This window comes from Nomascus leucogenys, chromosome 11 (assembly GCF_006542625.1).
Source record: "Nomascus leucogenys isolate Asia chromosome 11, Asia_NLE_v1, whole genome shotgun sequence".
Taxonomy (NCBI): domain Eukaryota; kingdom Metazoa; phylum Chordata; class Mammalia; order Primates; family Hylobatidae; genus Nomascus; species Nomascus leucogenys.
The window spans coordinates 58,008,006-58,020,297 of record NC_044391.1 but is presented as its reverse complement, the minus strand read 5'-3'; the positions used below and the strand labels follow the sequence as shown (position 1 = coordinate 58,020,297).

Below are 12,292 nucleotides of genomic sequence, written 5' to 3'. Positions count from 1 at the left end.
TAAGAGTTTGAGGCTGTAGTGTACCATAATTGCACCTGTGAGTAACAATGACACTGGGTGACAGAGACCCTGTCTCTAAAAAAAATTTTTTTTTAAATGTAGCAAATGGGAGAGCCAGAAATGGACCCTGTCTGCCTCCAAAGCCATGTCTCTCTTCCCCACCTTATACCTCCCTCTCTCCCTGAAGACAGTACCATATGCCAGGCACTCCCTCTACCATAGGTTTTTATAACCGCATTTATTCCTCACAATTAAATCTATGAGGAGGCCGGGCACGGTGGCTCACGCCTGTAATCCTAACACTTTAGGAGGCTGAGGTGGGTGGATCACTTGAGCTCAGAAGTTCAAGGCCAGCCTGGCCAACATGGCGAAAACCCGTCTCTACTAAAAATACAAAAATTAGACAGGCGTGGTGGCACATGCCTGTAATTCCAGCTACTCAGGAGGCTGAGGCAGGAGAATCGCTTGAACCCAGGAGGCAGATGTTGCAGTGAGCCAAATTTGTGTCACTGCACTCCAGCCTGGGCGACAGAGCAAGACTCTGTCTCAAAATAAATACATAAACAAACCTATAAGGAAAGTACAAATAGCCTCATTTTACAGATGAGGAGATGAAAGTTCAGAAACTTTCCATCCACTTCCTAAGTCATGTAGCGTCTAAGTGCTAGGGTCAGAATTCAACCCAGCTCTTCTGGCTCCAAAACCCAAAATTTAGTTTCCCAGTCCCCTGGATCTAGGCAGACAGTCTGGGAGATGCAGGAGGCAGGAAGGCAGATTCTGCAGCCAGCATGAGAGCTTGAAATGACTGGCCAGCACCTCCGATAAAGGAAGGTGCCTTCCAGAAGACCTCCAGGAGCTTCCCCGCTGATCTGGGGAGGCTCAGGAAGCCCAGGACAGCTGAGTGAGGGTTCAGTAGCCAGGCTCCCAGCTCTCTGCCCTCCCACTGGTCCTGTGAACTGACCCTCCCTCACATCACTGCACTTCTGCAAATTCCTACCACTACCTCCAAAGTGCTCTAGGATGTGTGATTAAAATCAAAGTGTTCTCAGGTTTATGATGAAAATTAAATGAAATTAAGTTAAATTTTTGTTTTGAGAGTTGTTTTAGAGTATTCCTAGAACAATGTGCAGTAGCAGGAAAACATAAGTTTGGAAATTAAATAGCCTGTGTTCTAGTCTCAACTCGGTCTCTAAATTGCTGTGTGACATTGGACAAGTTACTGCTCCTCTCTGAGCTACAGTTGCCTCATCTATATAATGAAGAGGCAGGGCCATTTATTTCTTTTCTTTTTTTTTTTTTTTTTTTTTGAGATGGAGTCTCGCTCTGTCGCCCAGGCTGGAGTGCAGTGGCGCAATCTCGGCTCACTGCAAGCTCCGCCTCCCGGGTTCACGCCATTCTCCTGCCTCAGCCTCTCCGAGTAGCTGGGACTACAGGCACCCGCCACCACGCCCGGCTAATTTTTTTTTTTGTATTTTTAGTAGAGACAGGGTTTCACCGTGGCCTCAATCTCCTGACCTCGTGATCCGCCTGCCTCGGCCTCCCAAAGTGCTGGGATTACAAGCGTGAGCCACCGCGCCCGGCAGGTCCATTTATTTCTAAATTATTTTGTTTTGTTTTGTTTTGTTTTTGAGATGGAGTCTCGCTCTGTTGCCCAGGTTGGAGTGCAGTGGCGTAATCTCGGCTCACTGCAAGCTCTGCCTCCTGGGTTCACGCCATTCTCGTGCCTCAGCCTCCTGAGTAGCTGGGACTACAGGCGCCTGCCACCATGCCCGGCTAATTTTTGTATTTTTAGTAGAGACAGGATTTCACCTTGTTAGCCAGGATGGTCTCAATCTCCTGACCTCGTGATCTGCCTGCCTCGGCCTCCCAAAGTGCTGGGATTACAGGCGTGAGCAACCACGCCTGACTCTAAATTATTTTTATTATTAATTATTAATTTTTGAAATTATTAAAATTACCTGTATTATTACATTTAAATTAATATGGATTTTAGAGCTTTGAATTGCCTAAAGTGCTTGCAGTGTAGTGAGAAAAGCATTATTTTATTTTTTTTATTTTTATTTTTTTTGAGACAGAGCCTCGCTCTTGCCCAGGCTGGAGTGCAGTGGCATGATCACTGCTCGCTGCACCCTCCGCCTCCTGGGTTCAAGTGATTCTCCTGCCCCAGCCTCCCGAGTAGCTGGGATTACAGGCGCCCGCCACCACGCCTGGCTAATTTTTGTATTTTTTCAGTAGAGACGGGGTTTTACCATGTTGGCCAGGCTGGCCTCAAACTCCTGACCTCAGGTGATCCGCCTGCCTCAGCATGAGCCGGGTTGTGACCCACCCACCACACCTGGCCAAAAGCATTACACTTAAAATCGTACTTTAGGCCGGGCGCGGTGGCTCATGCTTGTAATCCTAGCACTTTGGGAGGCCGAGGCGGACAGATCACAAGGTCAGGAAATCCAGACCATCCTGGCTAACATGGTGAAATCCCATCGCTACTAAAAATACAAAAAAATTAGCCGGGCTTGGTGGTGGGCGCGGTGGCGGGCGCCTGTAGTCCCAGCTACTAGGGAGGCTGAGGCAGGCGAATGGCATGAACCCGGGAGGCGGAGCTTGCAGTGAGCCGAGATCGCGCCACTGCACTCCAGCCTGGGCGACAGAGGGAGACTCCGTCTCAAAAAAAAAAAAATCATACTTGATTTGGGCTCTCAGCTTTTGTTCTCTCATATGTAAAATAAATTAGATTGAGGCTGCAGTGAACTATGACAGGCCACTGCATTCTAGCTTGGGCGACAGAGCCAGACCCTGTCTCAAAAAAATAAATAAAAATTTAAAAATAAAATAAATTATATGACGATAATATTTGTTTTTTTTGTTTTGTTTTTTTTTTGAGACGGAGTCTCGCTCTGTCGCCCAGGCTGGAGTGCAGCGGCGCGATCTCGGCTCACTGCAAGCTCCGCCTCCCGGGTTCACGCCATTCTCCTGCCTCAGCCTCTCTGAGTAGCTGCGACTACAGGCGCCCGCCACCACGCCCGGCTAATTTTTTGTGTTTTTAGTAGAGACAGGGTTTCACCGTGGTCTCGATCTCCTGACCTCGTGATCCGCCCGCCTCGGCCTCCCAAAGTGCTGGGATTACAAGCGTGAGCCACCGTGCCCGGCGACGATAATATTTGTAAAGATAATTGCTTGTATAGGACACTACTGTGATGGGAAAAGACCATGCACTCTTCTCTAAGAATTCACCCTTCCTTCTGTCTTTTGCCTTCCTCCCTTCAGCTAAAGGGCTCCTGGAGTGAAGCGGACCTGCAGCTGTACTCTGTGGTCTGCGGCAACAGCCAACGCACGGAGGAGCATCCTCTCCTTAACTAAGCACCAAAAGGGAGTGAAAGGGTAGACTGAAGGAAGGACTTACTAATTCAAGGAGTCATTGGAGCAGAAATGAGTGACCAGGAATGGGGAGGATGCTTCTATGGAAAAGGAACAGGGCTGGGCCCCCTTCTCACTGGTCCTAGACCGGATCAGGCCTGCCCAGAAGCCAAGAAAAAGATGTTGTATAGACCTCAATGGGGCAAGGCCAGGATGATGGAGGGGATACCTTCTGGGGAGGAGGTGCTAGGCAGGTTTCTGAAAATGGTGCGTTCAGACAGCTCACTATTTCCTGTCATAATTCCTGGAAAAGACTGAGTAAGACAAGGTCAGGCCTGGGAGGAATGCAGCTGGAGGAGGTGTGTATGCACAGTCTCCCCAGAGTGAGCCTGTCCAGAGCCATAAACCTTATCTCCTTCCTCTGAAGAGCTGGGATAGCTATCTCTGGCTCCCAGTGGCTCAGGCTGAGTCAGGGCAGGAGGCTGGGAGAGACTGTGGGCCCCGAAGCATACCTAAAACTGTGGAACCACTCAGCACTTAGGTATGAATGGCGCCATTTAGGGTCTGAAATGGTCACCATTTTCAGCAACCTGCTCAACACCTCTTCCCCTGCAGGTATCCCCCTCCATCATCCTCGCCTTGCCCCATTGATACCTGAAGTGTGATTCATTCAGGAATGAGATTGGAGCAAAAGGGATCTCTTTGGCGGAGGTGGGGTCAAAGAGATAGATTAGGATGATTCATCTCCACAAAGGCTAAGGCCTAAGATTCCTACCAGCCAGCCCCAGGCCAAAAATTTCCCCTTCCAGGAAAGTTGGGCTCCAGGGCTGGGCAATACTATCACCTCAATTAACCCTCTGTTCCTGAGTTCTAGGGTTTATGCACAGTTCTTAATGGGGCCTAATAGTTTCTTTGTCTCTTCCAGCCCTCTATCTTAGAGGACAGGAGGTGGAGCCTACCAACAAAGGGACCCAGGTTCCAGTTCCAGGGCTGCATTTCTCTCCCCCTCCGGGCCCATTACTCTGAGCTGGGCCCCAGGCAGGGGAGGAAGGAGGAGAAAGGTGGCAGTGTTCTCATGTTCTCTGTGTCCCTGAGAAATTCCCCACCTCCCTGCCAAGCTCCCTCCTAGCAGGCCGGTGAGACCTGCCCTGGAGACAGGCTGGTGCGAGAGGCCCCCTCTGCAGAGTGGAAGGGGGGTGACATCATTGCCTGTCCTGAGCCTCCTAGACATGTACACACTCTCCCTCTGCCCAGTGTGTCCCTGCCCCCCACCACCTCTCCTGCTCGCTCAGGTATTCTCTCCAGTGCCCAGCCAGACTGATCTTCTACAAACACTGCTTTGATCCTGTCACTCCCCAGCTCAGAGCTTCCCGTTGCCTTCAGAATAAAGGTCAAATTCCTCATTTGGTGGCTGAGGCTTAGCCTTCTCCACCTGGCACTAGCTGCCCTCCCCACCCCACCCCCAGGACTGTGCCCTCCTCGCCTGAAGCACCTCCTTGTCACCTGCACCTGTTGAAACCTTACCCTTCCTGCAGGCCCTGGCTCCAGCTCACCCCATTCATTCCACAAACATTTGCTGAATGAAAATCATGCATCAGGCACCTCCCCACAAAGCCTGCCCCAGTCACCTCTGCCGGAAGTGGCCACTCCTATAGAGACCCCAAGAATAGGGCTTTGTTACACCCCTGGGCTGGGTTACACTTAATGTGGGCATGTCTGAGCTCCCCTCCCTGATCGTAAACCTGATCCACAGTCATTTAGCATGCATTGAACATCCACTATTAATGAGGCATTTTCCATATTTGTCTCATTTGACCCTCACAAGGACCTTGGGAGCTCAGTCTTCTTATCCTTATTTACAGATGAGGAATCCAAGGCTCCAAGAAGTAATGTGCCCAGCAAGTAGTAATCAGAGCTCAAACCGGAGTCCTGTACCCTAAGTCCAGGGCCCACACGTCAGCACCAAGGCATCTTCCTCAAAAGTAGGGGCATGTCTTATACAGGTTTCTGCTTCCCTCCACACCCAGCACAGGAACTTGTTTGATTCACTGAACGAATGAATGAATGAATGAATGATTCAATTCTATCCCATGAGTGCTCTTCTCTACTCTGACCCTATCTCCTCTCTCCCACATTGCTTTTTTCCTATCTTCTGTCCCTTACCTTGGACCCCAAGGATTCCTCCCAAGGGAGGAAAGAAGCTGTGATTGTTTCATGGATGCCAGAGATGGGAGCTAAGCCTCAGAAGGGTGTCCACAGCCTGGACACAGCCCAGGGAGGAGATTCAGGACAGGAAGACCCCTTCACCTTCACCACCACTCAGTTTGAGAGACCCAGGAGAGTTCCAGTCCTTCTCTCCACCCTTCCCCAACTCCAGCAGGAAATACATGGGCCCAAGGGAGCAGCAGGACAAGCCAGAGAACAGTGAGAGGGTGAAGAGGGGCCCAGATTCAGTGACTCACCACCCTTGGGCCTCCCTGGGGGAAAGGGTGGGGAGCCTGGACACTTGGAATTCCTGCCTGTCCCTAGGGAGACACTTGGGTGCTAGGAGGCTGAACAGGAGGAGGAAAAGCTCTGTTTGTCCCAAACTAAGGGGTGGCCATGGCAACAAGGCCAGAGCCATCAGGGCTGGGAGCAAAGGTCCTGGCCAGGGGTGGAGTCGCAAGGGCCCTGCTGCCTGCCTGCCAACTGGGCCACTGTCCACACCATGCCAGCCAGGCCTTCTCTGACTGAGCACCCCCTTGTGGGCAGAGCCAAGCCTGAAATCTGGGGAGGGGCAGTCCTGAAGGGGAAGCCACCCGCTTTACAGACACACATGTTCTTGTCCTCTCCCAGTCCCTCCATGTGTCTTCTCAACTGCGACCAGAGACAGACAGACTCTAGAACAGGGAGTGCTCAGCCAGGCGCGATGGCTCACTTCCGTAATCCCAGCACTTTGAGAGGCCAAAACGGGTGTATCACCTGAGGTCAGGAGTTCGAAATCAGCCTGGCCAACATGGTGAAAGCCTGTCTCTACTAAAAATACAAAAATTAGCCAGGCTTGGTGGCAGGCACCTGTAATCAAGGAGAATCGCTTGAGAGGCGGGAGGTGCAGGTTGCAATGAGCCAAGATTGTGCCATTGCACTCCAGCCTGGGCAACAAAAGCGAGACTCTGTCTCAAAAACAAAAACAAAAACAGGGAGCGCTCTTGGCCTCTGTGCTAGGGAAAAGAAGGCATAGAGAACTGAGTCTGCTGGGAAGTGGGTAGATTGGAGGTGTCAGTCTGGGAAGGCTTCCTGAAGGAGGATGTCTCAGGCTAAGGAAAAGACAGCAAAGGCTTCCGAGCAGAAGAGTGTCTCCTCTGAGAGACCAAAGCAATGTGGCTGGAGTCACAGATGACACCATCGCTCCTCTTCTGCTAGTCACCAGAACCTTGGTGTCCCAAGGAGCCCCCAGTGCTGCCACCACCATCCTTAACAATGCCCCCTACCATTATGCATGTCCATTCCCACTCTTACATCCCCTTGGAGGTGGAGATGGCACTTCCTCTGCCCAGGGCCAGGCCTCCACCTGTGCTCTGATTCACACACCCATCCCTTCACACACAGAACCTTGTCTCATCAAATAGTATCTCTCCCTTGCCATACCCCTCCCACCCACATCCCAGGCTGAATTTTATTCCCCTCTACTTGTAGCCATGCTCATGTCACTTCCTCCTTTAAAAAAAGAAAGAAAGGGGCTGGGCGCAGTGGCTCATGCCTGTAATCCCAGCACTTTGGGAGTCCGAGGTGTGTGGATCACCTGACATCAGGAGTTCGAGACCAGCCTGGCTAACATAGTGAAACCCCATCTCTACTAAAAATACAAAAAATTAGCTGGGCGTGGTGGCAGGTGCCTGTAATCCTAGCTACTTGGGAGGCTGAAGTGAGAGAATCGCTTGACCCCAGGAGGTGGAGGTTGCAGTGAGACAAGATCATGCCATTGCACTCCAGCCTGGGCAACAAAAGTGAAACTCCATCTCAAAAAACAAAAATAGAAAGGGAATCATCCTTGACCCGTGTCCCACACCCACTACAGCCCTCTCTCCTTGCCTCTACAGCCAAGCTTCCCAACAGGGGAGACCATACTTGTTCTCAATTTTTCACCTCCTCCTACATCCCCAACCCCAGCCAGGCTACATCCATGGAAATGGCTAAACCAATGATCAACTCCTAGCCAAATTTGATGGGCTCTTTTCAAATCTTTTCTTCCCTGCCTCCCTGGAATAGTGGATACCACTGACCACTCCTCTTTCCTTTCTTATTTTTTTTTTTTTTTGATACTCACTCATTCGCCCAGGCTGGAGTGCAGCGGTACAATCTCGATCTCAGCTCACTGCAATCTCCACCTCCCAGGCTGAAGCCATTCTCTTGCCTCAACCTCCCGAGTAGCTGGGATTACAGGTGCCTGCCACCACACCCGGCTGATTTTTTTGTATTTTTAGTAGAGACAGGGTTTCACCATGTTGGCCAGGCTGGTCTTGAACTCCTGACCTCAGGTGATCCGCCCACCTCAGCCTCCCAAAGTTCTGGGATTATAGGCATGAGCCACCGCGTCCGACCCCCTTTCTTAAAAGACAATTCCTTTGGCCTCCTGACATTGCCTTCTGCATTTCTTGCTATCTCTCTGGCCACTCCTTTCCAGTCTTCTTCCTTGAATCCTTTTTATCTACTCACCACTTACACCTGTAATCCTTAATCTTCTTGTTAGGTCGCGCTCCCCTTTGAGACTCTAATGCACGATCACAGATTGCTAGCATCTCCCGTACAGCTGAAGGGGCGCATGCACTTGTGAAAGCCACTCACAGAGGCCAAACTAAGAGCCTTGCTCTTGAGTGTTAGGATTCCCACCTCCCTGCCTCCACCTCTTCAAGCCAATTCCCATCCACTCTCAGGGACGATGACTCCCAGATCAACATCTCCAGACTCTCCTCGGAGCTACAGACCCATGTTTCTTTCTTTTTTTTTTTTTTTTTTGAGACGGAGTCTCGCTCTGTCACCCAGGCTGGAGTGCAGTGGCTCGATCTCGGCTCACTGCAAGCTCCACCTCCCGGGTTCACGCCATTCTCCTGCCTCAGCCTCTCCGAGTAGCTGGGACTACAGGCGCCCACCACCACGCCCGGCTAATTTTTTGTATTTTTAGTAGAGACGGAGTTTCACCGTGGTCTCGATCTCCTGACTTCGTGATCCGCCCGCCTCGGCCTCCCAAAGTGCTGGGATTACAAGCGTGAGCCACCGCGCCCGGCCCTACAGACCCATGTTTCTAATTGCTGCCTGGATGTCCCACCCAAGCCTCAAACTCACAGCTTCCAAACTCAAGTCATTATCCAACGCCATCCTCCAGGTCTCACTTCCTCTCATAATTCCTCTCTGGTGGACATCACTGCCTCCAAAGCAAGAAGCCTGGAGTCAGCAAAAGTGCTGAGGATGGCACTAGAATCTCTCTCACAGGATTGCTATGTTAAATAATGTGATACATGTAAAGCACATAGAATGGTGCCTGATACATCATGCTCAGTAAGTGTTATTGTTGTTACTATTATTGCTGCTTCTTTCCCTTTACATCCAATTAGACACCAAATCCTGCCAATTCTATCATCTTTTTTTTTTTCTTGAGACAGAATTTCGTTCTTGTTGCCCAGGCTGGAGTGCAATAGCACAATCTAGGCTCACCGCAACCTCTGCCTCCCAGGTTCAAGCGATTCTCCTTCCTCAGTCTCCTGAGTAGCTGAGACTACAGGCATGCACAACCACACCTGGCTAATATTTTTATTTTTTGTAGAGACAGGGTCTTGCTCTGTTGCTAGGCTGGTCTTGAGCTCCTGGGCTCAAGCAATCCTCCCACCTTGGCCTCCCAAAGTGCTGGCATTACAGGCATGAACCTCTGTACCCAGCCCCTAAATTTCCTTTGAATCTACTTTCTTCCGTATATTTCCACTGATTCTCTCTTAGTTTGAGCCATCATTACTACTTAACTAGATGATTGCAGTAATCTCCACTCTCGTCTTTTCAAATCTTTCCATGACATCTGGCTAGAATGATCTTGTCAAAATGCAGTTCTGATCATGATGCTTCCCCACTTTTAGCTTCAGTGTCTCCCTAGATTTTTTTTTTTTTTTTTTTTTTTTTTTTTGAGATGGAGTCTTGCTCTGTCACCCAGGCTGGAGTGCAGTGGTGCGATCTCAGCTCACTGCAAGATCCACCTCCCAGGTTCACACTGTTCTCTTATGTCAGCCTCCCGAGGACCTGGGACTACAAGTGCCTGCCACCACTCCCAGTTAATTTTTTGTGTTTTTAGTAGAGATGGGGTTTCACCATGTTAACCAGGATGGTCTTGATCTCTTGACCTCATGATCCTCCTGCCTTGACCTCCCAAAGTGCTGGGATTACAGGCATGAGCCACCGCGCCCGGCCTACAAATGAATTTTTAAAACCAGCCAGGTGTAGTGGTATGAGCCTGTAGTCCTAGCTCCTGAGGAGGATGAGGCAGGAGTATCACTTGGGTGCAGGAGTTCCAGGCTATAGTAAGCTATGACAGAACCACTATATTCCAACCTGGGTGACAGAGCAAGACCCTGTATCTAAAAAAAAGTAAAATAAAAAGTAAAAATAAAAAAAAGGACAGAGAATACAGAGTGTTGGTGAGGATACAGAGCATCATGTTACTGAGGGGGTGCAAAATGGTACAGCTACTTTGGCAGTTTCTTAGAAGAATAAACTTGGCCAAGCATGGTGGTTCACGCCTGTACTCCCAGCACTTTGGGAGACTGAGGCGGGCAGATCACTTGAGGTCAGGAGTTTGAGACCAGCCTGGCCAACACGGTGAAATTGTCTCTACTAAAAATAGAAAAATTAGCCGGGTGTGGTGGCACATGCCTGGAGTCCCAGCTACTTGGGAGGCTGAGACAGGAGAATCACTTGAACCTGGGAGGTGGAGGGTGCAGTGAGCCGAGATCACCCCTATAATCCCAGCACTTTGGGAGGCTGAGGCAGGCAGATGGCTTGAGCCCAGGAGTTTGAGACCGGCCTGGCCAACATGGCAAAACCCCGTCTCTACTAAAAAATACAAAAATTAGCCAGGCATGATGGCGTATACCCGCAATTCCAGCTACTTGGGAGGTTGAAGCATGAGAATCACTTGAACCCTGGAAGCAGAGGTTGCAGTGAGCCAAAATCAGGCCATAGAACTCCAGCCTGAGTGACAGAGGGAGACTCCATCTTGAAAAAAAAAGAAAAAAAGGAAGAAAACATATATCCACACAAAGATAAACAGCTTTATTCATAATTGCTAAAAACTGGAGCTGAGCACTGTGGCTCATGCCTATAATCCCAGCACTTTGGAAGACCAAGGTGGGAGGATCACTTGGGGTCAGGAGCTCAGGCCAGGAATTTAAGACCAGCCTGGGCAACATATTGAGACCCTCATCTCTACCAAAAAAAAAAAAAAAAGTTAGAAAAAGAAAAGAAAAACACTAAGAACAAAATAAATATTCATCTATTGGTGAATGGATAAATAAATTATGGTAACTCTATGCAATGGAATATTATGCTGCCATTAAAAGGAAGGATAAATACTGATACACTGCAACAACATAGATGAATCACAAAAGCATCATGTTAAGTGAAAGATGCCAGAGACAAAAAGCTACACACTGGGCCAGGCGTGGTGGCTCATGCCTGTAATCCCAGCACTTTGGGAGGCCGAGGTGGATGGATTACCAAGCTCAGGTATTTGACACCAGCCTGGCCAACGTGGTGAAACTCTGTCTCTGCTAAAAATACTAAAAATTAGCCGGACGTGGTAGCTCACACTTGTAGTCCCAGCTACTCAGGAGGCTGAGGCAGGAGAATCGCTTGAACCTGGGAGGTGGAGGTTGCAGTGAACCGAGATCATGCCACTGCACTCCAGCCTAGGCAACAGAGCAAGTTTCAAAAAAAAAAAAGAAAGAAAAGAAAAGAAAAAAGCTACATAAAAAAGCTACACACTGTATAGTTTATTTTATACAACATTATGGAAAAGGAAAAGCTATGAGGACAGAGAACAGATCAGTGGTTACCATAGCTGGGGGTGTCGGGGAGGAGGTGTGGGGGTGAGCAATGAACTTGACTATAAAAGAACACAGTGGATCTTTTTTTTTTTTTTTTTTTTTGAGACAAAGTCTCCCTCTGTGGCCCAGGCTGGAGTGCAGTTGCACCATCTCAGCTCACTGCAACCTCCTCCTCCCAGGTTCAAGCAATTCTCTTGCTTCAGCCTCCTGAGTAGCTGGGACTACAGGAGCCCACCCCCATGCCCCGCTAATTTTTTTGCATTTTTAGTAGAGACGGGGTTTCACCATCTTGGCCAGGTTGGTCTTGAACTTCTGAACTCATGATCCACCCACCTCACCCTCCCAAAGTGCTGGGATTACAGGCGTGAGCCACCACGCCCAGCCTGGAGCTTTTTGAAGGGATAAAAATTATGTATTTTGATTATGGTGGCAGTTCCACAGCTGCATCCATTTGTCAAAACCCATCAAACTGTATACCTAAAATGGGTGAATGTTACTGTAGGCAAATTGTGCATCAATAAATCTAATTTTTTTTTCTTTTTTTTTTGAGATGGAGTTTCACTCTTGTTGCCCAGGCTGGAGTGCAATGGCGTGATCTTGGCTCACCACAACCTCCGCCTCCTGGGTTCAAGTGATTCTCCTGCCTCAGCCTCCGGAGTAGCTGGGATTACAGGAATGTGCCACCACGCACATCTATTTTTTTTTTTTTTTTTTTTTGAGACAGAGTCTCGCTCTTTCACCCAGGCTGGAGTGCAGTGGCACAATCTCGGCTCACTGCAGGCTCCACCCCCCGGGGTTCATGCCATTCTCCTGCCTCAGCCTCCAGCATAGCTGGGACTACAGGCGCCCGCCACCTCGCCCGGCTAACTTTT

The 12,292-nt window shown here is 49.5% G+C and overlaps 1 protein-coding gene across 3 annotated transcripts in view; it reads right to left on the bottom strand.

Annotated features, from left to right (window-relative positions):
• Nucleotides 1–12,292, bottom strand: part of KRT8 (keratin 8) — a 45,785-nt gene that overhangs the window by 24,669 nt on the left and 8,824 nt on the right. The window contains exon 1 of one of the 3 annotated variants that reach the window (XM_030822602.1): nucleotides 4,879–4,930. The exons of the other annotated variants lie outside the window; for them this stretch is intronic. Within the exon in view, the coding sequence (XP_030678462.1) occupies nucleotides 4,879–4,916 (38 nt within the window). The 5' untranslated portion in view covers nucleotides 4,917–4,930. Of the gene's footprint in view, nucleotides 1–4,878; nucleotides 4,931–12,292 lie in introns of those variants that run through there. 3 annotated transcript variants of the gene reach the window in all.